Source organism: Neolamprologus brichardi, chromosome 6 (assembly GCF_056152115.1).
Source record: "Neolamprologus brichardi isolate AB-2024 chromosome 6, ASM5615211v1, whole genome shotgun sequence".
NCBI lineage: Eukaryota > Metazoa > Chordata > Actinopteri > Cichliformes > Cichlidae > Neolamprologus > Neolamprologus brichardi.
This window is the reverse complement of record NC_142109.1, coordinates 7,345,822-7,370,159: the sequence shown is the minus strand read 5'-3', so window position 1 is coordinate 7,370,159 and position 24,338 is coordinate 7,345,822. Positions and strand designations below refer to the sequence as shown.

General features: G+C 40.2%; 1 protein-coding gene across 2 annotated transcripts in view; it reads left to right on the top strand.

Moving 5' to 3' along the window:
- The window catches only part of LOC102797588 (zinc finger protein GLIS2-like), a 36,624-nt gene that overhangs the window by 8,102 nt on the left and 4,184 nt on the right, over nt 1-24,338 (top strand). Inside the window, exons 2-6 of one of the 2 annotated variants that reach the window (XM_006804366.3) lie at nt 11,943-12,131; nt 13,645-13,817; nt 17,156-17,341; nt 21,398-21,531; nt 22,008-22,126. In XM_006804366.3, the coding sequence (XP_006804429.1) occupies nt 11,966-12,131; nt 13,645-13,817; nt 17,156-17,341; nt 21,398-21,531; nt 22,008-22,126 (778 nt within the window). In that variant the 5' untranslated portion in view covers nt 11,943-11,965. Of the gene's footprint in view, nt 1-11,942; nt 12,132-13,623; nt 13,818-17,155; nt 17,342-21,397; nt 21,532-22,007; nt 22,127-24,338 lie in introns of both variants that reach the window. The other variant, XM_006804365.3, reaches the window with a different exon arrangement.

Here is a 24,338-nt window from a genome sequence, read left to right as displayed (position 1 = left end):
CGTGGTCTTTCTCTTTGAGGGTGGCAGTGGATGAAACGGTCAGGATGGAGGGCCCGTGGGTGGGTGTGGGGGTTCTGTTGCACCGTTGACGGCAAGGAATTACAGAGAGGCAGAGGGGAGAAGTGAAGTCTCTGTTGATCTTGTCCTGCTGCCAAATGGTGGGATGGTGGTAGCGGGGGTGTTGCAAGGCATTATGGGTGGGGGTTCTGAACGAGGTGAAGAGACAGATGTAAGAGACGAAACTAAAATATAACGAGAATGAAAAGTAAAAAGTAAATTATTTCAGATTGAATCGAAGACTGCTGCTCATAGGGTTCGATCGCAGGCTCAGAATCTGCTGGTGTTCCCGTGTACGAGACAGAAGCGGGACAGAGCGTTTCAGTCTGTGGCTCCATGACTTTGGAACAGTCTCCCACTGTAATTACATTTAGCTGACTCTGTGGACTCAGTTAAAAACCTTTTTGTCTAACCAGGCTTTTTGTTGATACCTTTACTTTTTTCTTTATCTTGATTTTAAACCATTTCATTGTTCAATTTTAAAGGTATTTGACAGTGTGATCCCTTACATCAGCGGTCCCCAACCTTTTTTGCACCACGGACCGGTTTATGCCCGACAATATTTTCGGCCTTTAAGGTGTCGCGGATAAATACAACAAAAGAAAACTAGTACCGGTACCGAAAAAAAGAAAATTTATTCATAACACACGTGAAAAGACCAAGGACAACCGAGTAAATGATAAAAACGATAACAAAATAATGCTGAAAACTGATAAAAACCCTGAAAACCATACATTTCACACCTAAACCTCAACTCTCGCGGCTCAGTACCAAACGACTCACGGACCGGTACCGGTCCGAGGCCCGGGGGTTGGGGACCGCTGCCTTACATGTCAAAATGTGACTGAATTGTTCTTGTTGTTTTTTAAACTTATATACGGGTATTTTTTGTAACAAAGATTTTCCGCTAAAAAAATGATCTCACTTGATGTCAAGAGAATTCCTAAGCAACAAGTGGCAACATAACCTATTGCTGATCAACCTTAAGTCATCAAAAAAAGAAAAAAAGAAGAATATAAATTTACATGTGGACATGATGTTCATGGACTTTGTGAAAATCTTCACCTGGAAGAAGATTTTTTTTCCATTTTCAGTCACTTAGAATGGAGTTTATTGTGGACGAGTGGCCAAAATGCATTAAAAAGGCTACCAAAATACCAAAGCACGCGTGGACAGGTCATAAATACGACGATGAGCCTCAGATGATGGAATAAACACATTCGCTGTTACATTAGAATATGCTATTCTTAGATCGATGAATGGAATTGCCCGACACACCCTTTAACAGTGTAGTGAACTCACTGGAGGTGTTTTATTGCTTCCATGGCTGTGAGCATTTATCATCAGAGAGTTCATGTGAGCATCGATGCAGACGTTCACATGCCAGTTTTTGTGCCTGTGCAGACTCAGAAAAAAACAGAGTACAGCATGCCAGCTATGCATTGACCCTTTAGCTGGACTTCAGGGAAGTGTAACAAGAATGCCTCTTTGTGGCATTTGTGTTCATGTCCAAAACCAAGTATAATTAAACCAAAACCACCGTGAGATCAACATATCTTTTGGAAAGATGTTGCTGCCATAAAAAATTTGACTAGCATCTATTTGTCATAAAGTGCATGCTTGGGGCGCTGTGTCTGTGCTAATTACTAACTAATTAATTACAAATAATTCGTTTTACAGCATAAGGCATGGGGTCAGACAGGCTGAGTCAGACAGGTAGATACAAACAATGATTTAATAAGTGAAACATGCTCACTTTGCCCTCATGTGGTTTAATTACTGGCAGTGATGAGCATGTTCTGAGTTAACTAAGCCATTCATCTCCCCCAATGGTTTCGATTCTTTTAGGCCATATGTTTTAACATGCAGTGTGAATGAGTGCTCTGTCTGTATGATTTTCTATAAGTGGCTTTTATAAGTTGTATCACTGCTGTGATGTTGATGATGATGCGTATTCTGTTGTGCACTGAAAAAAAGGCCATGTTGGATTTACTTGATTCAATAGTGGACATTTGTTGCACACAAATGTTTTGCTTTGGCAGAAACTTAAACAACTGAGTTAAATCAACACAACTTTTTCATATGTAATAAACCTGTGCATTTTGTGTTCCTAAAACGCAATTGAAACATGTTTAGATGAAGTAAGTTGAGCTCTTGGAATATTTTAATCCTTCACAATTTTGTCATTTTATTTCAACACTATTCAATAACTTTTACCCCAGTACTACTTGGTCACTTAAATACTACATGTTGTCTTCATATTACATAATGTTCAACAAAGTCTAGATCCTGGTTACCATAAAAATTGAATGGATTTACAATGACTACCATTCTCCGGGTTGCAGGAGAGCTGGGAAATAACCCTGAAGTGATAGGTTACGAGGCAGGGTACACCCTGGACAGCTCACCAGTCTATCTCATAGAAACAAACAACCACGTGCACTTACATTCACGGGTAATTTAGAATCACCAGTTAACCCTAACTCTAATAACTGCATGACTTTTAACTGTGGGAGGAAACCAGAATACCCAGAGAGAAACCACTGCAAACTAGCCAGAATGTGGATTTGAACCCAGGACCTTCTTACTATGAAGCAACAGCACTAACCACCATGCCAACAATCTAGGAAGTACAGGAAAGCTATGATTTCCTGTATTTGATGCAGAATTTTTTTGTTTTTGTCCTTGACAGGTTGATCCACAATAAATAGCAATAGCATGCACGTGGTGTGTGTGTAGTTCTCTGCCTCTTATAACTCCACTGATTTTCCTGCAGTTTGAAATCTTGTGCGATCTTGTGAATTTCATGAGTTCAGCAACTAACCACTCTTACTAGATTGTATCATGTCATCTCAACAAGAACAAATTAAGTTGTTGAATTTCGTACAGATCCTACATGATTTAATTACGTTCATAGAAACATGAAATTATTGTGTTCAAATTACAAGGTAGACTTTTTTAATGTAACAGCCACCCAATTTACTTTTTTTGGTATACCAAAAAAAGTAGAGGTGGCTGCTTGACTTGACTGAGATGGATGCCTTCCTCCAAAGAGTGCGAGACTGAAATCCCGTGCAGTGTTGCGGGATTTAACATTGCTATATTATTGACTTACTTCACTTGAACATGATATGAACAATTTAATCTACCCTCTCTGCATATCATGTAGTTTCTACACTATATAGTTACACTTAACTTTAAAGCATGAGGCAATTGTGTTAAATACACGCAAGATGCTTATGTAAATCCAAGAGCTGGCCAATCCCTTTTTTTCAGTGTGTTCAGAGTTTATGTACGGAAGAATAGAAAATTTTATACTCTGATTTAAACCATATGGGGGACGAAACCCTCAGCTTTTTGTCAACAGGCCAATAACTTGTCCCTACATTTACCACTGACATAAACTTTTCATAAGGACAAATAATACATAAACCATAGCCATCTATTATAGTGATTCACTTTTCTAAACTAATACACAAAACATATTAAAGTCTGCATCAGTGCAACTGCTGCACATTTCAGATATCTGATGAAACAGACGTAAAAAGCAAGTAAACAGTGAGCAATTTCTGTTTCTTACACTTGCAATGAGCAAAACAATTTCAAAACACAAAACAGACGTACTATACCAGCGTGGGCCTACTTTATAAAACTGAGCAACACAGGCTTTTCTTTAAGCTGTAGGTAGAGGTGAAGTGTCTGTTAACTCATTCATTTAAATCCAATATTCATTCTTCTCAGAATAATGGTTCTTTCAGAGCTAATTGGCTGATTAAATGTTCATCAGTTAGCTACGTCCTTTGTCTGCTTGCTGATTGGTGTTGAGCAAAGAATGAACTGTTGGTTTAATAAACCATTTGGTTGGTCAGGGAGGAGTACGAGTGTACAAAGGGAGTGAAAAGCTCTGGAGTGATTTGGTTTGATATGGTTAAAGTGAAATCAAATTACACATTCTACTTGCATTCATTTGACCCATTTGATTAATGTAAACACAAAGGAGTGGCTTCAGAGTGTTTCTTGAAAAGAGTTAGATTTGACAAAATTCTTAACACTGAAGAATTAGAGAAGAAAAACAGACCCTCTTTAACTCAGGAGTAAGAACCGTTCAGTTAGTACAAATATGCTCTTAACTTCCACCAGCATGAAGTTTACTATACATGGTTATGTTCATCTTTGAGTTACGAAGGGATAAACTGTAATGAGGGGGGTTTATCTTTTATTACAACTCTTCCTCAACTGATCTTTCCATTTATAAAGCTCCTATCTGATTAACGCCCCCCACCCCATGTGTGCTCTAAGTGGGGGAGTCTTAAATAACTCTCCAGCATTTTCCTCCTGGGGCCCAGCTTCCAAAATGTTCAGCATTTTTTTTTTTTATATATGATAAATAGCAGGTATCCCATATTTTTGCAATAAACACACATATTTCTCTGCCTAATGTCCCTAAATGTGATTTTCAGCATTCTGGATGCTGTTTAAGAACCTGTTGATTGAGCTTGTTCCACTTTGTTTATTTCAAAGCAAATGTGACTCTTTGGTCATTGCTGCACTGGAGTCTGTTTGGGATTTAAATATAAAAAAGCAAAAACCATTGTGTATTTGTCATCTGACACAAATGAATAATTAACTTGCAATCGAATAAAAAATGCTTCCATTAGTGTTAGCTACACCACTATTGTACTTTCTACAAAAGATGCGTGTCGTGTACTTTATGGTCAGAAAAGTACATGTCAGTGAAAAAGTGCCTTGAACCTGCACACTTTCTAATGGTTAGCAGGGGGCGACTCCTTCGGGTGCATTAAGAATTTTGGTTCTATGACAAAATGACCCTCTGCTCCCTTGATCTTTAAACAAAGTAAACATTTTGTTTAAAGTCCTTTCATCTTTTCATCTACTTTGAAAGTATGATAAAGCAGGTTTGGTTCATTCATTGTTATGCTACCTAGTGTATATTACAGAGGTTTTTTTTAAAGGGCATTGCTGACAACCATATGGTTGATTTTAACACAATACATACAGTGAAGAATTATGTTAAAAGTCTGTGAATTTAGTAGACATGGAAGATGTTTTTGTAACAGGTTAATAACTGTTATTACTTGTGACAGCTGAGGTCACTACTAAGGGTGTTTTCACACCTACAGATTGTTTAGTCTGGTCCGTATAAGTTGATTCGTTTGTAACTGTAACAAACCCACAGCAGACCTGGGTGCACCTTCACGTTTGCCGTGCAGGTGCGTTCGCCTTCCCTGCACGGCACAGCAAGCCCCGCCCCGCCACAGTAACCTTGTAGCTTTTTTGTTTTGTAGATTTGATTTCTTTTCACAGAGAAAAATCAAAATGAACTCCAAGCAAAACTAAATGCATCACTACAAACCACGTAAAAATGTTCAGCTCGCTTATTGTCCAGATGTGTCTGGGGTGGGAGCAACAAAAGTAAACCACTGATTAATCATACCTTGGCACATCCCAGAATACCAATCAAAGGTGGCCACGGGATGGTTTTTAGTTCAAACTTGTAATGTACACCTGGTAGTTGGTTCAGATCGTGGTCGGCTCACGTTCACACTATAAATGAACCACTCTGGAGTTAATTAGGATCTTGCTTTCGCTCCTCACCTGAGCGTGATTACCATGTTCACACCTGCACAAATGAACTGCACCGAGGGAGGAAACAAACTCGAGTTTGATTTAAGTGGACTAAACACCAGCAGGTGTGAAAACACCATAAGGAACAGATTTCTAAATACAATTTGTATTAGCAGTTTACTAGAAGCACTGGAGAATCATTGCTGGTGGCATTTCAGACAGTATCAAGTGTGCAACACTGCAGCTTCCAATGAAGTTGACTCCCTGATTAATGAAGTTGTTGAATGTAAAAACAAACCCTAGGATCTAGTCATATAGGCCTACAGACTGGTCAGCGACCTCTCCTGGAAATCTTTGGTTGGTTGGAGAAAAAATATGCATTCCCCATTCATTGGTGAGTAGTTGCAAAGTAGGTGTTACATCAACAATCCTCTTTGTGATCCATGATGTTGCAAGCGCTCGCTAACCAAGCAGTCAAAATGATGCCTGTTTTCAATGGCTACTAACCATTTTCAGCTACTGATGACCAGCATCCTCCAGCACCCACTCGCCAACCTGTTGGGGAATACCCAGTTTTCTGTAATAACCTGTGTTTGGCAGGGGGATTTGGACTAGTCTCTCAGGCTCCGTCACCTCATCAAGTTCACCTATTGTCAGTCAGAAACCTCTAGCAACCCCTCACCATCTGGTTGGGGAATATATATTTTCCTCTAGCAGCTGGCGGTTGCCATGGAGTTTCTGATCTGTCTCTTGGGCTGACTGGGGCTTTAATTCAAGGAGTTAATAGGAAAAGTATTGTTTGAGTGAATCTGAGCTTGAATAAACAGCACTGTTCAACTCTTAAAGTTGGGTTTTCTAATGTGCACTTCTTGTCATGACACTTAGCAGCTCAGCCCTTTTGGAACAAATTTGTTGGTAAAGTGAGCGGCTACTTCATGCCTTTCAAAAGTCTCCCTATAGACAGCAAGAGTCAGAAGTAAGCTTATTGACGTATAGAGATGTGAGATTTGTGGTGAGTTTCAAGTGAAAAAAAGACAGTCGCTGACTCCAGAGGTTACACCCGCCCACCCCCCGCTCCTCCTCCCCCTAACAGTCGCCACCACTCCCTTCATAAGTGGTGTAGACGCCAGTGTCAGTATGAGAGACACTGCAGGCTCTACTGGTAGCTATTGCAGACTTGCTCGGTACAGTTGCATCACTTTGTGCTGCCGAGATGCAAGAGAGAGAGAGAGAGAGAGAGGGAACGCCGAGGCATGCCGAGACAAATAATGGGAAAAGTGTGAGGGGAGGAAAGGGTGGGAGCCCATGTCTGACTCCCACAGTTTCTGTTTTCTCCTTGCCATTTTTCATCGCCCACTCGCTCTCAGTCTCCCCGCACTGTTGCCGTTTTTCTCTCTCCTGAGGGAAGTTCACCCTCGTGAATGCTGGCACAGAGCGCGCGCCGTGAATCAGAGTTGACATCATATAAAACAACAGCGCAACTCATTCTCAAGTTGTGAACACTGACAGTAAATTTCCTTTTTGCTGCCGTGGCGGTGAAAAGAAAAAAAACCTGCTTGATTGCAGCGGAGGTGGTTTTGTTTTTGTGACTGGAGTTTGAAATGTGATATAGTCATTAGTGTTTTGGATGATCTGCACAGTCTCTCCGGCCCTCGAAAAACACATTGTGCAACACTTGGACTTCAATGAGAAAAGAAAAACTCGTGTTTGTCCTCTTTCTTTAAAAGAAAAACAAACTTGCCTCCAAGAACTTGTTTACCTCCAACTCACCACAGAGTGTGTGGTAAGAGGAACCCCCCGCTGCTTCCTCCATGCTTCTCAACAACCTTAGAAACCCTTTTTTCTCCCTAATGCAAACAAGTTGTTTTGTTTTTTTGTCCACTGCTGTTCAAACAGGTGTCCAATTTCATTTCTCACGAGGGCACCTCGGCCTCTTTTCTTTTCTTTTTGTCTCTGTATGCCTCCACGTCACAAAAACAAAGCCTCCTATCATCCTCACTGTTGCGGCGGTCTTGCATAATACCTTATAGGGACACTGAGTGGAAGATCAAAGAATACCTTAAAGAAAAAAGAAAACCTTAGAAATCAGGCCTGACGTTGTTCCTGGAGTGATGGACTGGCTTAAATCTCTTTCTCTGTCTGCTGCCTTGTTGAAACTGATTCCTCCTCATCCTGACAGCTAGTTTTCCACACGTGGAACAAGCATAGGTCTAGAGTAAAACATAAAAAATCATTGAATACCTACACTGAAAAAGGTTTTTACTTCAAGACTGTGAACTCTATGCCTGATCTTGCTGAGAATTTCCAAAGCTTTACAGTCTATCTTCTCAGTTATTAACACTGTCATTTCATGTCATTGTATCTTGTTCGATTTGGAAGGACAGAACGGGAATAAAAACAAGTCGTGAAACTGGGGAGAAATATAAGACGGGAGCTCAAAAATGCACTGGAGAAGAAAAAGTAGGAGAAAAGAAAAAGGAGTGGGAGGTACAGAGAACAGGAGAGGTATGCTCCGCTGGAGGACTGGGAGAGGAAAACCGCAGGAAGGAGTGAGAGGGAGGGAAGTAAAGCGAGCGCACGAGAGAGAGAGACAGGGGAGGAAAAATAAAAAAATAAGAGAGAGAGGGAGAGGCCACATCGGGGCACCGTGGAAGCAAATGTTTCCTGTGAGAGGAGGACAAACTCTCATGTGTGGGTGTGTTACACCTGAGGGGAGGGGATAAACTGTGTGAGCATATGTGTGTGTGTCTGCTTTGCTTCATATATAATAGCTTCAAAAAAATCGAACTGTCAAAGTGGGATTTGGATGAGTCTAATAACGATTTCTCGTGCCGAGAATACACACAGCATCAGCAATCCGGTCTGAGTGTAAACCAGTATGTGTTTCCATGCAAAAAAAGTGTAAGCAATGCACTTTGTGTGTATGTGTGTGCGTGTTTGTCAGCTTGCATCCCTTGTAAGAATTATGGGGTTCTGACAGGCATATCTAACCACTGTGCGAGGACGCTCCTGACTTATGAGGTGTTTTGGATTTCAAACAAATGGGTTTAATGCAGGTTGGTTTTAAACATAACTTTGTTGGTTGAAGGTTTGAGGTAGAGTGGTGCCATCTCTCAGTGAGGGACAGTATGGAAAGACCATCTCTGAGTGAAAAATGCTGCTCCTTACATGTATTTACAGTATGTACTATACTGTATAGGACAGTGAGTGCATGCACTAGTGCACAAGTATGTACATATGCTTGACTGTAAGTCTGCAAATAGTCAAACTATGTGTTTTTGTAGGCAGTGGAGGATCCATAAGTGGATCTGGGCGTGCTGCCCAAACGCAGGTCACTGAGGGAAAAAAAGGGGGTGGACCCGTTGGGAGGTTGGGGGCTCATGTGTGGTTGTGAGCCATACACATGTCTACTGGTGTGACATATGGTCCTGAGTGTGCGTGCGGTTACAGTACCTCCAAATAGCTGCGTGCGTGTGAGAGAGAGAAGTCAACAAAGTTGCTGTGGAATGTGAAACTTAGTGTGGTGAGGTAGCTGGCAAGCCGACAGGAGGACCTAAACACTGACTTCATTGTGGTTTAGCCTCTGCCTTATATTATGTCGGGGGATTGTGTCGGTGATTGTGGAAGAATTTGCGGTGACAGCAAGTTTAGAAGTTAAGGAGGTGTACATGTAGCTGGAAAGTTTAATCCAGCCGGTGAAAGTAAATTAAGAATGCTCTTGCTGCCAGCTATCATTAAAGAGTCATATGGTGAGATACACTGTGGAGCTTTTGCAGTTGTGTCACAAAATGCACTTACAACCCACGTCTGGCGCCAGTTAGGAGTTCCACTGCAGGCAAACACTGACTAAATGCTGTTTAAATACTGTTGTCTTTGAAACGGATACCTGCAAACATTTCTGCACTGTGGGTGTAAGATTTTAAGTGAACTCTGCAAAGTAGAAATGTTTTCAAACTGTCTTTTTTGTAGGATGGGGAAATATTTTTATTTTACCATTGTCTTGTCTGTATGCTAGGTTTGCAATTAAACGCAAGGGCTAACAGTTAAGCCTGGTTCGGTCTTTTTTTTTTTTTTTTCTAAGTAAACTTGCAATTAGCAACATATATATCAAAGTTTTGAATGAGGGAAACACCTGGCAACTTGATGCACTATGGAAAGAAGGCAAGCTGGTGGAGGCTGGTGTGTTGCTACGAGCAATGTTGCTGGTAAACCTTGGATCCAACCATCCATGTAGATGTTATGTTGACACGTACCACCTACTTAACCATTACAGGCCATGTACACACTTTCATGGAAATGGTATTCCCTGATGACTGTGGCCTCTTTCAGCAGGATAATGCTGGAGCAAAGATAGTTCAGGAATGATTTTAGGAGCACAACAATGAGTCTAAGGTTTTGACTTGGCCTCCAAATTCCCCAGATCTCAATTAAATCAAGCATCATTGGGATGTGCTGGACGAACAAGTCTGAGCCGCGGAGGCCCCACCTTGCAATTTACAGGACTTAAAGTATATGTTGCTAACATCTTGGTGTCACATACCACAGCACACCTTCAGATGTCTAGTGGAGTCCATGACTCGATGTTTGGAGCAAAAGGGGACCAGCACAATATTAGGCAGGTGGTCATAATGCTATGACCGTTTAGTGTATATCTATGTTATAGTTATGTATGTATAACATAGAGTAGAACTCATGAAAGAATAAAGTTACGCTGAAACCAAACACACCATTGTTTTTCTTGTGACATTACCAAAAAGTTTGATGTGTCACATGGCCCTCTTCCTATTGAAAAAACAAAAGTTGTATCCAAGATGGCCGACTTCTAAATGGCCACCATGGTCACCACCCATCTTGAGGAGTTTGCCCCCTCACATATACTAATGTGCCACAAACAGGACTTTAATATCACCAACCATTCCCATGTTATTACGGTGTATCCATAAAAATGGCCCACCCTGTATATAATACCAAATGTAATTCAACATTAGATGAGCTTTTTTTGACATCGCGTAGACACTCCCACTGACACGGAGTGAATAACAGCTGTGGAATTCTCAGGTGCAAAAATGTCGTGTATTGCGTTGACTTTCCCGGCAGCTGTCAAGCATTTCACTGCGGGTTTGGTCCAAGAGTTTCCCCTCTTTGGTTTTCTGCTGGGAGATTTTTTTTTCTTTGCAGCACATATCTGGGTCTTGAGTCATTTAGTCTAACAAGAACCCATGAGTTTAGTCATTGGCTGGGATAACTTTTGTCGCATGCTTCACCCAGAGTATCATACCATCAGAAGTGGAAAACTACTGAAAAATCTAGTTTAGGCCCTCGAGTGTTCACCACAGAAATGCAGAGGATCAAAGTAACAGGCCCACATCATTATGATTTTCCCCTGGGAACAACTACAACTAAAATTGCCAACAAAGGACTAAGCCCTGCTATCTTCAAATTGCCTTATTACAGAATACATGACCTAGAACAACTAACATTTGTAGGTAGTAAGTTAATTAACAAGTATTCACAATTTAGTGAAGTGTCATCTAGACTAACTGTTACTATTACTTCAGTTTGTGGGATATTAAGTAGCTTTTTGTAACAGTTTTGTGACTATCATTTCAGAATTTATTTGAGATTATTGCAGAATTATTTCTCATTGCATCTGGAAGTCTAAATGTGGATGTTTTACTATCTTCTTGTGTTTGTGTTGAAAAAGAGGAGAGGAATATTGTTATCCAAATTCTAAGAGGGGAATGATAGCTGATGATACACCAGCGGATATCCCATAAAGAAAGATGTGTAACTCTGTACTATTTGTGTGAATGTTGAATCTTGAGAGCCTATGAACCTGGATCAAGAAAAACGATCTTTAGTCATACAACTCACTTTATTGAGTGAATTAATTGAATTAATCATATCTTTTAACTCATCTGTAGCTGTAAGATGTGCAAAATGTTTTTTTGTTTAATAACCTGTTATATAGTCGCCCCATAGCACGGTGGTGTGAAAGAAATGTCACCCTGTGTGTAAATGAGATTGTTTTGATTTGTGGGTCCCAGGTATTTCTTTCCCAGAGGAGTCAGAGTCATTTCAGAGTGTGGGGAGTTGTGATTAGCACTCACAACAGACTCAGTATCCCTGAATGTGAGAGAGAGAAAAGGGAAAAGAAATGTACATTTTACTGTACAGATTTATTCCAGGAGGTTATTAAAAAAACAAATTAGTAAGCGAGTCCTAATAATAAATTTGCTTTCATTGCTCTTTACTGAAATAAAGACACTTTGTTTGTTAACTTGTTTTTCTGTTGCTAGGTGGGCAACAATAATCAGCGGCCATGTTGTCTGTGGATGAGCCACTGGACTTGAAGCTTCCCTCAGGTCGCACAGACGGTCCAGGTATACTGGGAAAGAGGAGCTGCCCGTCCTCTATTTGTGCCCACATCAGCATCAAACGACTGCGGCTACAGTGCACAACTTTTCCATCACCTCCCTCTTCTCCAGGTACGAGTTAACCTGGTAAACATCTGGCAGTTTTAGCATCACCGAAATAAATTCTCCATCATTTCTACTCTCCTAAATACACACATGACATGACTTTGATATTGTCATGGCGCAGTAATTAAGTTTATCACTGTGGTAATGCAATAGCGTAATAGGTTGATTCTCTGTCCTCACTTTCCTGGTAACCTATTATTGCAAACCCAGTGAACAGTAGATCATTTGTGTCCTCGAGAAGATTGTCCCCATTTTTGTCGGTGCAGCTCATAACAAGAGGAGTGTGACACTGATATGAAGTGACCTAAAAAAATACAGCACCTCTGTGACATTCACAAACACAATGGACTTTGTGTCTTCATTCTTGTGTCAGCTTTTGTGCTCAGCATTACTGCGTTGTGTGCTTCCGTCTCTGTTTAACACAGAAACACTGCTGTTGCTATTGGTTAAAGGACCCATGGGCAGAAAATAGAAACTGAGATTACAACAAATTCAGTTGGTTGATTTGCAAATATAGTCTCAGGAAGGTTTCTGGAGAGCTCGGCAGGTAGGACAGGCTGAGAGTAGAGGGTGCAGGCAGAGGGCTGAAGCTGGGGTGAGTGGTGAACCTAGGACAGAGAGAAGAGATTTTGAGCTTCACACAAGGAAAAACTCAAGTCCATATAAATAATAATAAATAGTCCATATATCACCATATAAAGAGGACCTAATCCATCATTCACAATGGATGGCGTGACTGAACTAATGAACAATGCCAGGGTCATCCCTTCCATGTTTATGGTAGCTCTTGTTATTAAAAGTCTCATTCACCCAATCATGCACACATCCATAGCCAAGTGCCTTGTCTAACATTCGCACATACACTCAGACTCTGAAGGATGGATTGGGGGAGTTTCAGTATCCTGCCCAATGATGACTTCACACGCAGTCTGGGGTAGCCTGGGAATTGATCCACCAACCTTCAAACTGATAAATGGCGTGCTTTAACTACTGATGACAAACAAAGGGCTAGTAGCTATTTTGTGTCCAGTATGGATGAAGCACCATGCACTTACATTAATGAGTTCTGTGTGATTGTTTCAGATAGCTGCGATAATAACAAAATGAAATGGCCTGGGAGTCGCTTTGTGCAATTTTTTCTTCTTGTTTTGAAAAGTGCCTCATGATTCATTTATTACTTTTATTGTGATTGTTATAAAATCTAAGAAGAAGAAAGAACAAAATAAGTCAGAGGATTTTAGAAATTTTAGAAATGTTCTACATGCCTCAATGAAATTGAAAAGGTATAGATATATTGAAAATATTTTGTAAAATATTTAAAAAGAGTGAGCAGGGGTGTTGCTAAGACCGTGGCATTACCTGCAAACAATAACGCGTTGGTAAAATTACAGGGACATTTTGTGAAATGAACCTCAGCAAAGCAAGAAATCAATGAATGAATCACGATACTGTGATGGATGTAATAAGGATCCTGCTTTATCTCTAATCTCTAATCTAGATTCCCTGTCTTCCTCTCAAGAACGACCTGGGTCCTGCTTCACCCCTCCAGCCATGGACCTCAGCCTGTCCCCCTCCTTGCGCCATGCCTCTTCTCTCTCCCCATCCCCTTCCTCGCCATCCTCCCTCTCTCCATCCTCTCCCATGGAGTCCCCTCAGAGCAGCAGCAGCCCTCAGCCACACCTCTTCTCTCGGGTGAGTCCACATGTTTGCTGGAGTGCACTAATGCTACCGCTCCTTGCGTTGATGCACTTTGCAAGTAGTGTGCAAACACGAAAGTTGTGTTTTGCTAGCTTTACTTTGTTGTCTGGGTCAACTTGCTAATGACTTCAATCTCTTGTGACATTTCAGAGAGGATATGGGGATTAAAACGATTTGAATTGAGTGGCTGGGTGCAGTATACTTAGCATGCAAAGCATCAGACCGAATCAATACCTTGTATTAAGATTGCATCTGGCCCATTTTTATAACAGCAATTTGTGAACAGTGTATCAAGCTTGAAAAATGATTGTTGTCAAAAACTGCTTGTCAATTTGCGAGTCTAGATAATGCTTTCAAGGATTGTGTGGATAGCATTTTAGTTTGTTTAAAAATTAATGGGAGAAAAAAATGACATCTTCTATGTTGCACATTTGTATTGCCAAACCTCCGCTTCAAATTTTGTTGACCTTTTTGATCTTGATTTGAGATATCAAAAAATCCTGCTCTTCACATACAAGGTCTAAAATAATCAGGCCCCATCTTATCTCAATGACCTTGTAGTATCACCGTATTAGAGCACTTCACTCTCGCACTGCAGGCTTACTTGTTGTTCCTAGATTATTTAAAAGTAGAATGGGAGGCAGAGCCTTCAGTTTTCAGGCCCCTCTTCTATGGCACCAGCTTCCAGTTTGGCTTTGGGAAACATACACTATCTCTACTTTTAAGATTAAGCTTAAAACTGTCCTTAGCATATAGTTAGGGCTGGATCAGGTGACCCTGAATCCTCCCTTGGTTATGCTGCAATAGGTGTAGACTGCTGGGGGATTTGCATGATGCACTGAGTATTTCTTCTTCAGCCACCTTTCTCACTAGTTCATAGACCTCTCTGCATTCAATCACACTTGTTATTAATCTCTGGCTCCCTTTCACATTATGTCTTTTGTCCTGTGTTATTTTGCTCACTCCAACCAGTCGCAGCAGATGGTCGCTCCTCCCTGAGCCTGGTTCTGCTGAAGGTTTCTTCCTGTTAAAAGGGAGATTTTCCTTTCCACTGTTGACAAAATGCTTACTCATAGAGGGTCATGTGATTGTTTAAGATCTCAGATAAGCAGAAGTGAGGCCTAGGAAATGGTAATCCTTTCCCTGTGTCAGCACACTGGTCGGATTAAAATGCACATGCCCCTGAATTGATGTCTTAAAAGTATCAAAATGGATGAGATCACCAACTGTGAAGCTGTTGTGAATGTGAATATAATTTTTTTTGTACAGAGATGTAGTTGTTACAGCTGGATTTTGGCATTTTAAAATGGGAGCGGAACCCAAGAGGACATTAATAGAACAGCGGTTTTTGGGACTACTAGCACCTGTACAGCTCACAAATGAATATTTTACAAGCTAACTGGCTGCTGGCTGTAGTGTTACCTTTACAGTACACATGTGAGTCACATCTGTCTCTCACAGTGTTGGGAAGGTTACTTTTAAAATGTATTCCATTACAGAATACAGAATACATGCCCCAAAATGTATTCTGTAACGTATTCCGTTACGTTACTCAATGAGAGTAACGTATTCTGAATACTTTGGATTACTTAATATATTATCATGCTGTTTACAACTACATGAATGTACTATTGCTGTGATTTATTACTGTTACTGAAGGTCCGCGGCCCCGAACCGTAGTAAAGGGACCTCTGGCTAATACGGTGGGTTCTGTGTCGGGCTCATAGCCGAAAACTAGCTTTACTTTGTTGTCTGGGTCAACTTTGCCAGCGAGAGACAGAGAGAGGCGTTGAAAGGCTGCTCCAACGGAACTTATTGTTTTAGAGAAAAACACGAACACGGTGTACAGTCGAGTCTTAATAGCTTACTTACAGCTGGGCTCGTCAGGCACTCTTCTTGGCTGCAGTGGTTATTATTATATTTACATGCTTCCAGCTCCCGTTTTTGCTCGATGACAGCTCGTACTTTTCCTTTTTCTCCCTCCCTCGCTCACAGACACATAACGTGTATGGCAGTCCATTCTCCCTGCAGCACGGACTACACTGCCTATGATGCTACATTCTTTAGAGCTATACCTGTAGCATTCTGCCTATTAGCTTAGCACAACAACAACAACAGGCACTCTCTCACCCAGGAAACACGCAGAGAGAGAGCGTCACCCTGTAACCATGGCAACCGTAACGCTGCCACCTGGAACAACAGAACGTAGCTGTCAAACAAAACCCAAACAGTCCTGACCCGCCACAATATGAAACAGGGAAGTACCGCCGTGTAATCCATTTATTTCAACAAAGTAACTGTATTCTAAATACAACCATTTTAAACGGTAACTGTAACGGAATACAGTTACTCATATTTTGTATTTTAAATACGTAACGGCGGTACATGTATTCCGTTACTCCCCAACACTGGTCTCTCAGCATGAACACATATGAGCACGTTTCTAAAAATGTCAAACAGTTCCTTTAATGTTTGTCCAGTTTTTGAAATACCCAGGAATGCTACATTCCCTTAACCTGAGCGGGGTTCATTACAAACACGTGGCCGGTGTGTGCTGCACTCATTTTAAAGAGGATTGCAAGAATAAAAAGAATAATAAAAATGTTTTACAAGCACACACTCCAGGTACGTGTACGTATCCGTGTAATCGCTTAATCTTCTGAACAGGCATGACCACAATCTTAGAATTCTCAAACCGGTGACTGATCGTGGCTGAATGCGCTCCATTTTTCTTCAGCAGGACTGAATAGAAAAGTGATCCAGGGAGTGAATCTAATTTGCACACAGCCCACAGCCACGCAGTGATTCTGTCTAAATCAAATTTTAGCCGTGCTATAATGGTGAAAACATCAAACACACAACTCCTTTACTTACGGCACAAAATCTCCCTTCTTGGACCAGATTAATCATTTAGCAGAGAAAGTCCTCATTTTTACATTATCAAGCCATTTTTCATTGTCATCACTGGATTTGCTGAAGTGTATTCTAATTATAAATCAAAAAACAAATGCAGACCTTCAATCCCCATTTAATAAACATACATGTCATGGATGCAAAAGCTCTTAAATCATACTTTAACACACTTGAAGTAAACACGATCAGAGGGAGTACATTATTATTTCACAACCTTCCTCCATTTCCTCTGATAGTTGTATCTTTCTAATGATCAAGCTCAAAGTGGCAGGCTTTAGTATTAGTCTGCTTCTTTCTTCATCGTTAACGGTGAAGTAAATGAATTATTTTTCTTTTCTTGTGAATAGCTAATGAACATCTTGCCTTTGTTGCCACAAAATTCTCTTGCTCTGACCTCTCTCTATCCTCCGCTGCTTTAGGAATCACCTTTTCACCGAGGTGTGGAACCTGGTGCTTCACCACAGGGCTACCCATTTTATGTCCCAGTTAGAAGTCCACCAAGAAGCTACAGCTTTCCCTCTTCCATGTTCATCAGTCAGACTAGAGAGAAGCCGGTTTCTCCGGAACCCTCCATGGATGCTCAGTTGGCCTGCCGTTGGATGAAGGTACGTGAAATTAAATATTATAGGTTTAGTTATACTTATATATTAGTTATATTTTATTGCATGCATTTTAGCAGAAGCTTGAGTCATATTATTTTGGCAGATAATATTATTAATCATGTGTCGCGCTTCAAACCCTACACTTAATAGCAGGCACAAGCAGTTTCTTCAATGAGGGTGAAAAAGAGCCTGCAACCACTAAGTGGCGCTGCAAACAAAATATATAAAGATGAGAGTTACAGAAAAAGAGGTCAGTGGGGATAAACGCTATCAGAGGTTACAGTATAAAAAAATTAGTGTGGTGTGCGGTGTGATCTAGTAATAACAAATTAATCAGTTTGGTGTGAAAGGTGATTTACTTTTTCATCTGTTTATATAATTTTAAACAGAGAAACTTTGTGTTTTTAAAAAAATATAGTTGGGTGTATTAAAAGGTCAAAATCAACCATTTCCTATATTATATTCTGGTATTTTAAGAACTAAAGGATTAATAATTATGTATAAAAAATGAATGAAAAACAATGAAGTACCTTGATTAGGTAAACTGTACAAAATGTAACTCATATATCAGAACAACAGATGCTATGATTAATGGACATGCTCTTACTTACTTACTGTCACACTTAAATTTATTACATACAGTAACTACAGATCATCACGTCAGGCTAATAATAGCCAGAATCTCCCTTTTTGCCAGCAGCAGCAGTGCTCCTCAGACTGTTTTCACCTGTTTTTTTTATAGCTTTCTTACACTCCAAGCCACAGTTACCCATTAATACTCACATTCATATTCAATTCAATTCAATTCAATTTTATTTATATAGCGTCAAATCACAACAAAAGTCGCCTCAAGGCGCTTCATAGATACAGAGAAAAACCCAACAATCATATGACCCCCTATGAGCAAGCACTTTGGCGACAGTGGGAAGGAAAAACTCCCTTTTAACAGGAAGAAACCTCCGGCAGAACCAGGCTCAGGGAGGGGCGGCCATCTGCTGTGACCGGTTGGGGTGAGAGAAGGAAGACAGGATAAAAGAAAATGCTGTGGAAGAGAGACAGAGGTTAATAACAGATATGATTCAACACAGAGAGGTCTGTTAACACATAGTGAGCGAGAAAGGTGACTGGAAAGGAAAAACTCAATGCATCATGGGAATCCCCCGGCAGCCTACATCTATTGCAGCATAACTAAGGGAGGATTCAGGGTCACCTGGTCCAGCCCTAACTATATGCTTTAGCAAAAAGGAAAGTTTTAAGCCTAATCTTAAAAGTAGAGATAGTGTCTGTCTCCCGAATCCAAACTGGAAGCTGGTTCCACAGAAGAGGGGCCTGAAAAACTGAGGGCTCTGCCTCCCATTCTACTTTTAAATACTCTAGGAACAACAAGTAGGCCTGCAGAGTGGGAGCGAAGTGCTCTAATAGGGTGATATGGTACTACAAGGTCATTAAGATAAGATGGGGCCTGATTATTTAAGACCTTGTATGTGAGGAGCAGGATTTTGAATTCAATTCTGGATTTAACAGGAAGCCAATGAAGGGAAGCCAAAACAGGAGAAATATGCTCTCTCTTTCTAGTCCCTGTCAGTACTCTTGCTGCAGCATTTTGGATTAGCTGAAGGCTTTTCAGTGAGTTTTTTGGACATCCTGATAATAATGAATTGCAGTAGTCCAGCCTGGAAGTAATAAATGCATGAACTAGTTTTTCAGCGTCACTCTGAGACAGGATATTTCTAATTTTAGAGATGTTGCGCAAATGGAAGAACGCAGTCTTACATATTTGTTTAATATGTGCGTTGAAGGACATATCCTGGTCAAAAATGACTCCAAGGTTCCTCACAGTGTTACTGGAGGCCAAGGTAATGCCATCCAGAGTAAGAATCTGGTTAGATACCATATTTCTAAGCTTTTCAGCGCCGAGTACAATGACCCCAGTTTTATCTGAATTAAGAAGCAGAAAGTTAGTGGCCATCCAAGTCTTTATGTCTTTAAGACATTCCTGCAGTTTAACTAATTGGTGTGTGTTATCTGGCTTCATGGACAGATAGAGCTGGGTGTCATCTGCATAGCAGTGAAAATGTATGCTATGTCTTCTAATGATGCTGCCTAGGGGAAGCATGTATAATGTAAACAGAATTGGTCCTAGCACTGAACCCTGTGGAACTCCATAATTAACCTCAGTGTGTGAAGAGGACTCTCCATTTACATGCACAAATTGGAGTCTATTAGATAGATATGATACAAACCACTGCAGTGCAGTACCTGTAATACCTACAGCATGTTCTAATCGCTCTAATAGGATATTATGGTCAACAGTATCGAATGCTGCACTAAGGTCAAGAAGGACAAGCACAGAGATGAGTCCACTGTCAGAGGCCATAAGAAGATCATTTGTAACCTTCACTAAAGCTGTTTCTGTGCTGTGATGAACTCTGAAACCTGACTGAAACTCTTCAAATAAACCATTCCTCTGCAGATGATCTGTTAGCTGTTTGACAACTACTCTTTCAAGGATTTTTGATATGAAATACCGCACACAGAGCCATCAAAGTCACACAAATGTATAGTTGTGTACTTGAGACAAAAATTAAGACTAAGTTTGAAGATGGGATGAACCATAAATATGAAGCAAAGAAGAATAATTTTTTGTGATGATCAGCTTGCACACTTCAAGCTTGTGTCACACATTCATGGGGTTTGTGACTGTTGTGAATCCACAGGAAAAAAACCTTTTAAAGATTTAGAGTTACCCATCTATAACAGTATGTTTTTATGATGGCTTTATCCGAGCTATGAAATGATCTTTTTATACTTACACATACTTATTACCTGCCATTTAAACTGCAGTTCACTCTGCCGAGGAGGTTATGTTTTTGATAGTGTTTGCTTACGTGCCTGTATCATGTTATTATAGTTTGCATCCAAACACATGTCACATTTGACCTCTGACCTCACTTTAAATTTTGCATCTGCCTTTCCTTCAAGTAGACCCCAGAACGTTTTATATCCTCTTGATATAACCTCAAGCAAAAGATAACAAGCTGCCTATTTAGTTAGAAAGATACTCTCGTGTAATATTATATAATAGCTCAAGTTTATGTCCAGTTATTTACAAATCAATGCCTATTATCCACGACCTACTCCTACATTATATTAATTTAATTAGACAAAACATCTGTCATGCTACCTGATTTTTAGTGCAATAGAAACTTTTTAAAATAAATGTTTAAAATATACAAATTTATAGAAAATACTATTGCTGTGAAGAAGGACCACAAATGGACACACTGTATGTGTTTATTTTCCTTTTATTGCCATCACACACACTACTGACAGTCTCTTTGTCGTTTTTTTCCGGCTTGGCACCCACGCGAGCAGCTTCCAGCCACACTCTGACACACCTCCCCACTCTCTGCTCCGGCTTCGCTAAAAACCACACAGGAAAAGAGAGAGAGCTCATTAACTATAACACCACACACGTGTCCCACCAACCTCGCTGGCACTGCCCCTTGAGCTCACTGCACCACTCCTCCCCTGCAGCTGAGCCAAGGACCACGCCTCTGCCACAATCGACTATTGGTTTGTTTTGTGTAGGATGATTCTGCTTTTTCATTTTATTTTTTAATTTACATTGAATTTACAGATATAAAATCCATATCTTGGGACAATGCTGAAAATTCTAGAGACAGAGGCTTATTTTCTCTTTAATCCTTTGAATCAGAATCAGAATGCTTTATTAATCCCTAAGGAAATTGTGTGGGTTACAGTTGCTCCAAGACAGTAACAGTAAAAGACGAAACTATTTAAATAATACAATATGTTACAGAGTTTACAAATTTAGGAAATAGCACCTACTGTACTGAACTGTGGAACTGTAGATACTTTGACAAAGGTTGCTTTTAATGGTATACTTTAATGGTATACAGTTCAAACATTTTCAATTAAAAAGAAACAGTGCCATAAGAAGAAAAAAACATCAAGTGTTTGTGTGAAATCTTCCTAAAAAGGTCACAATCAGGTTTCTTATCAGCCATCTGCTTCATTCCCTCTTTTGCCCTTCAGTGCCACCTGCTGTTCGATTCACTGCAGGACCTGGTGGATCACATCAACGACTTCCATGTCAAGCCTGAAAAGGATTCTGGATACTGCTGCCAATGGGAAGGCTGTGCTCGAAATGGGAGGGGCTTCAATGCAAGGTATTCTGTGGCTTCATTCCATTGTCGTGAGGACGACACAAAGCATATTTCTCATAAAAATTATACCAGTCTCTAAGCAACAGGTGTTAAAAGCAATGTAATTTCCTAAGTAATACCTTAAGACAGCGGTCCCCAACCCATGGGCCATGGACCGGTACCCATCTGCGAGTCGCTTGGTACCAGGCCACGACAATTGAGGCTTGGGTGTGAAATTTATGGTTCTCAGGGTTTTTATTGGTTTTTAGCGTTAAGAAACAAAGAAATGAAAACATGCAAGCAATAGTAGCTTTGAATCCAGTGTGACAGGTCATCAGAGTGAGTCCTGATCTTTTCAATATAATGTAAGCATCATATGTCAGGCTTCCAAGATAAGACACATTTGAATATCAGCAGCCACATCCTAGGTAAAAATGCTGAAAAAATAAAAACGGCACATCTTGATTGTCAATGTGTGTTTTATTTGTTATGATTTCTAGGTATAAAATGCTGATTCATATCCGCACACACACCAATGAGAAGCCACACCATTGTCCCACCTGTAACAAGAGCTTCTCACGTCTGGAGAACCTGAAGATACACACTCGCTCGCACACAGGTGAGTTCAGTCCCATCAAAACCAGCAATGACTTGAACCAGTCATTCTCAAACTGTGGTATGCATACCACTCGTGGTACATGGGCTCCCTCTAGTGGTACGTGGGAAGTTTCCAAAAATATTTTAAGACTAGATAATATAGCATGTTCTGACTGAGTGATTTCTGAAAAATTAAAACGTACAACTCTGCTATCACTTCTGTCATAAATGAAAACTAAACAGAAGTTATGTTTGTAGAGTTACTAAAGTTGGGCTGGCTGGTATGTAATGATGTGCTATGTGGTGGCTAGCTACACAGCTCTGGTTAGCATAACATAAACACAGTGAAACTGGAGGATAAATGTTATCTTTTTTCCACTCCATAAAAGTTAAAGTGAGGGTTCCCGATGGTTAGGGACAAATGCAATCGTATGGCAGGATGCTGTAAACGGACCAAACTGCAGTCAGGAGAACAACTGCAATATGAGGTTAGTCATTAATATACTGCTGCTAGCTGGGATGTAGTTACATCGTGAGGTTCTAAAAACTGAATTTTAAAATGAACAGTGGTAATAAACACCGAGAGAGGCCGACAGTGATCACTGACTGTTTTAATGGACTAGTTCGGATTAAATAGAACAAGATACAAAGCATTGAAATATGTTAAAAACACAACAGCCTTAATGAACGCAGAGTAGTTTGGACCCAGAAGCAGGTTTCATATGTCATCACTTAAGACCGGACATCCCACCTGCGGTGAATGTTTAATGCAGTACAGTTGTTATTATTATCACTTGTCACATCCTGTTTATGACAGTTTGAATAAATAACATTCATATAAGAAATAAAATTGCGTCATGTGAACTGTATGTGGTGTTAAATAGGCCTATACTACTGTACTTTAATGTCGGTCATAAGGGAGGTACTTTAAGAGCCATATATTTTATGAGGTGGTACTCATTGTGAAAAGTTTGAGAACCACTGCAAACTGAGCTTTTAGCTTTATTTCACTTTTAGCTTTTTTTTCTGGTCTCTTCCACCGGAGGCTGAAAATGTCTGTAACTGAGTTAGCTGTTTGCTGCCGAGCATAGAAAGCTTTATGGATTTTGGAAACTGTCTTTCACATTCTTAGACATCACTTTGCAAAAACACTTCTATCAACTATCAGCCATTCTCTCTACGGACATGCTTTCCAGAGACCTTTCAAGTACGTGCTTTGAAATTACGTCAACTGTTTGAATAGATTTCCGAAATTTGTTAGATTTTAGCTACAATATCCAACCACAAAACAAGTGTCTTTTCCTTGTAGCTCAGACCTGTTTTACCTGCTGTAGTTTTAGCCAGTGCTAGGAAAAATGTTTTCTTGTAAAAACCTTCTTATTAGGAAATATCAGTGGTTGCTGACTACTTTCCTTCAGTTCCTTTTTTTTTTAGTAGAGGTGAGCCCTCAAACTCAAGGCGATTATAAATAGCTCCAGTACTGTTGGTGTGCCATGATCTCCAAACACTGTTTTGTAACTTTAGTATAAGGGACAGAGTTGTCTGTCCAGCCAAAAGCCCAAATCAGATTTTTAATTAAATAGAGGTCAGTTCAAGACTGTGACCAATTCACATGGGAAACAAAATTTGTTCCCATTTAAAAATATTGTGAAAAACCCAGACGTCTGTGCAGGTTTTCACCATCCAGGTCATAGTAGTATTAAGACCTTGATTGATGGTATCATAACCCACCACCACTGTTTAATGATGGTCATTCAAATTACAATTTTATTGTTCAAGCACAGTATAGGCAGCAACAGCTATTCTAATCTAATCTATGTAGATGATTTAAACGCCTCCATAATTTCCTTAGGGATTAATAAAGTATTCTTAGTCTGATTCTTTTCAAACCATTTAAAACTCCTAAACAGGAACTTTAACGCACACACACCTGACCTCAAGTGACCTCAGTAGTTTACATGAAGGGTGTGGCAAGGTCTCATAGTTGTTTCACCCTTAAATGACCCACATCTTTTTTCACACCTTGGCTCATGTGAGCACTCAGATGATCAGCAGTGGTTCTCCTATCAGCATCAACTCCAAAGGGGATAACCCCCACCGGGGTTTAAATACCTGGGATTTGCCACCTTGTATTTATAGAACTGAAAAAGTCTCTTGGGTGAGAGTTGAAACATCCTTATAAACTTATTGTTATATTGTTTTTTTCAAGCTCTTAAGACTGAAGAATGACCCCC